Here is a 3779-nt window from a genome sequence, read left to right on the forward strand (position 1 = left end):
CAAAAGAGGATGATAAGGAACTGGCATAAGGGGACACCACAGCCAGAGGAGGGAGTGACAGAGGAGGGAGTGACAGAGAGGGGAGGGAGTGACAGGGGAGGGAGTGACAGAGGAGGGAGTGACAGTGGAGGGAGTGACTAGCTGGGTTGACAGTTTGAGGAGGCAGAGGGCTGAGGAGAAGCCTTTGTATTGGGGGCATAATTTTATCCCTTGCAACTGGGAAAGCAGGCTGGCCCTTCTTCCTCTGACAGAGCAGGCAGTGAAGCAAATTTTGTATTTTATTCTGAGAGAGGAGTCATGGGAGCCCTTGGCTGGCCTCATCTCACAGCTCTGTGCAGAAGCCCAGCCACAGAGCCCTCAGCTCTTCCTTGTCATGTCAGCAGCACACGGGCCTGGGCCAGGCTCCTGGACCACGGCTGCCCCACCCACCCCGAGGGCTCAGAACTCGCAGATCACAAGGCGTCTCTCTTCACAAGGTATGTCATTCCACAGGCCATTGCTGAATATCTCCACACAGTGCTCATTGCCACCATCATCATTGGGCTCCCCGAGGTTCCAGTTGGAATAGACCAGGGGCTCCCCTCCTGGGTAGGTGAAGCTGCCCTCCGTCTGGGCGTCAGTCATGCTCAGGAACGCATTACCCTTGTTCTCAGCATCGACCAGCTGTTGCAAGGCCTCGTTCTCAGCTGCAGAGCGTGGGGAGGGCAGCTGCCCCCCAGCCTGTGCGCACACTTCCTGTGCCTCCAGGAAAGGTTTCCGAAAGCCTGATGTCTTGAAGACCTTCTGGCCAACACCTCGGCCGTGGGGGAAGAGCTCCACTAGGAGGAGAGCACAGTCAGGTTGGGGGTCTGGGGGCACCTGCCAAAGCTCCATGGCTCTGAGACCTTTGTGCTCCAACCAGAGCCCCAGGCCTCCCATATAGGGCCTCAGAGCACCAGGGAGGACAATGGTTAGACCCCAGCCCTGCAGTGCGCTCTGGGAGGTGGATCTGCCTGTCTAGTTACAGATGAGGACACTTTGCTCAGAGAGATTAAGTAAGAGGCTCAACATCATGTGACCATCACATGCAGAGTTGGGGAGTCACCCTTTTGTGATCACACACTAGAGCTGAGATGTGCTCTCTCTATTGCACCTATGTTGCAGGGCAAAATCGGTCTCCCAGTTACTGGGAGGGACTGGGAAGCTTTGGCATCGTGCAGTGAAATGGCACCGCAGCCTCTGAAAGCGGGAAACAAGGACAGTGCTCCCTCTGATCTCACTGTGGACCCTGCATAACAGCAGGGCATGAGGCATTGACAGGGAGGTCCGTGCCTGGTGTGGATGTGGGAAAGAACAGGAGAGGGTGGGCCATCTGAGGGCAGCGCTGTGCTAATTTCTGCACTGTGTGCACCCAGTGCTGGCCTCTAGGTGTGCATATGGGTGAGGCTGGAGAGCTGGGAGAGAGGACAAGGACAGCTGAGAGGTGCATGGGCGTCAGGGGCAGGAGAGAGTCAGTGCTGGAGAGAGGCTTGTCTGGGAGTCAGAGGGCCAGGTGTTCAGCCCTGCCTTGGCCATGACTGTCCAGTGGACAAGGTAATGTCACTTCCTTTTCCGGGGTTTCCAGTTCCTCATCTCTAAGATGGGAATACAATTTATAAAAGCATCACCTGTGTGACATTCAACTATCTGTTTTCATTCCATCTGATTTTTCATCCCTTTGTGTGTGTGTGCGCGCGTGCTTTAATATAGTTTTATTGATCTCAGAGAGGAAGGGAGAGTGAGAGTGAGATAGAAACATCAATAATGACAGAGAATCATTGATTGGCTGCCTCCTGCATGCCCCCTACTGGGGATCAAGCCGATAGCCCGTTCACATGCCCTGACCAGGAATTGACCCATGACCTCCTGGTTCATAGGTCAATGCTCATCCACTGGGCCATGCTGGCCGGGCTTATTTTCCATCCCTTTGACTTCTGGGTTTGTGCATAGAAGCCTTCAGTGCTCCTGAGAGGGCTGTGCTCCAGCCCCAAAGGGCTGGGGAGGAGCCCAGGCTGCACCCTGACCCACTGCGACCCTTCCACATGGGATCAGGGGGCAGACTCTCCACAGGCTCAGGAGGGCATCCAGAGCAGCCATGGACAGGAGTTCATCTGCCATTCACTACATGCACCCGGCTGGGTCTGTGTGCATACACGAATATGGCCACGCGTCCATCTGAAGGCACATGGGAGCACTGAAGGCCCACCTGGTGTGTGTGAATACGCATGTGTGCTCCTGGGTGTAGGTGATGTGAGGTGAGTGATGGCATGTGTGTAATACACACACAAGTGGCAGGGGCATGTGAGGTGAGTGATGGCATGTGTGTAATACACACACACATGTGGCAGGTGCATATCACAAATTTTCCTATGTTTGCATCAGTGTGCATGTGAGGGAGTGAGCACACATGCATGTTTGTGGAGAGAGGGAGACATACCAAATGCTTGAAACCTCACCCTTGGTACGTGGGTACTCAGTGGTTTTAGGTACGTAGGAGCTAACTCCATGTCTCACCCCTGTGTGCTCTCCTCCTTCAGAATCTCCTCTTTGGATCAATGAGATTTGCTGAATGATTTGAGCTCAAAGCTGACATGGGGAAAGCGGGGAGGAGGGGGGGAATTAGGGACTGAGGTGGAGATGCCACAGGCACAGGCACTGGGCTGTGCTGCTGGAGCCTCTGACTCCTCAGCACCCAGGTTAGGGGAGAGTCTCCACCATGAACACCCAGGGAGGAGCGGGAGAGCCCAGCACTGGCAGAGCCCAGAGGCAGCCTGCACCCTGCCGGACCCAGGGCCTGTCTCAGGTGAGATTCTCAATGGCCACATGCCAAGGTCAGACCCTCACAGCCGTGAACGCAAGCACAGCTTCCCAGCCCCAATGCTCAGGACAGTGTCAGGAGTCACTGCTGCTGTGGGCTGGGCGGCAACATCTTGAGGGGATTGCACACCTAGCCCCATAGAGATAAGAGATTCATCCTGGGTAGTGGGGTGTCCAGGGACCAGCACAGGTTGCAGGAGGGAAGGTCTGACCTCACTGGGCTGGGGCATTGATCTGGCTTGGGTCACAGGTGGCTGTGATGGTGGGGGCTGGAGCCTGGTAGTCTTGACCATGCTGGCACCAGCCCTAGCTGGTGTTGGGGCCACACCGTGCTCAGTGTCCCTGGCATCTGCTTCCAGCTCCTGGACCATGTGGCTGCCCTGCTCTGCCCCACCCTATGCTTAGCCCCAGGTCCTGCCCCAGTCCCAGGTCCAGCTCATCGTCCAAACCCACTAGCATCCTAGAGCCCTCAGTCCTAGAACCAGGCCTGCCTCAGGCCCGGCGAACTCCAAACCCAAACACAGACCCCGCCTGGGGCCTTCCCTTGGCGACTGGCTCAGGTCCAGGTCCAGAACTCACCTTTCTTATACTGAAGGAAGGCTCCCTGCAAGGCTTCGACCTGCTGCCTCAGAGCAGCGTTGTCGGCAGGAAAGAGAGGCCCAGTGAAGACCAGTCCCTCACAGCCAGGGGTCAGCTCAGAGTCTGAGTCCCAAGGGAAGGTACTCAGTGACAGGCTGACACAGCTGATGCCTGCTGCTCGCAGGTCCCTGAGGCTCTGTTGTGAGCACACTGTGCCCTGAGCAGGTCCTGGCACCCCACTAACTCTGATCCAGATGGCATTTAACAGCAAATTCTGAGTCTGAGAACACAGCCCTGGGGGGGTAGGGATTGCATGTCCCTGAAGTACTCCCCATCCCTGGGTTATTTGGTGCTCAAAGGTCTCT

At 56.3% G+C, this 3779-nt stretch overlaps 1 protein-coding gene across 1 annotated transcript in view; it reads right to left on the minus strand.

Annotated features, from left to right (window-relative positions):
- Positions 1 to 302: 302 nt before the first annotated feature.
- Positions 303 to 3779, minus strand: part of LOC102757268 (pulmonary surfactant-associated protein D-like) — a 4847-nt gene continuing 1370 nt past the window's right edge. The window contains exons 2-3 of the mRNA XM_015568456.1: positions 3415 to 3478; positions 303 to 818 (exon numbers count right to left, since the gene is read on the minus strand). Coding sequence (XP_015423942.1) covers positions 439 to 818; positions 3415 to 3478 — 444 coding nt within the window. The 3' untranslated portion in view covers positions 303 to 438. The remainder of the gene's footprint in view (positions 819 to 3414; positions 3479 to 3779) is intronic.

Source organism: Myotis davidii, unplaced genomic scaffold (assembly GCF_000327345.1).
Source record: "Myotis davidii unplaced genomic scaffold, ASM32734v1 scaffold7170, whole genome shotgun sequence".
NCBI classification, from domain to species: Eukaryota; Metazoa; Chordata; class Mammalia; order Chiroptera; family Vespertilionidae; genus Myotis; species Myotis davidii.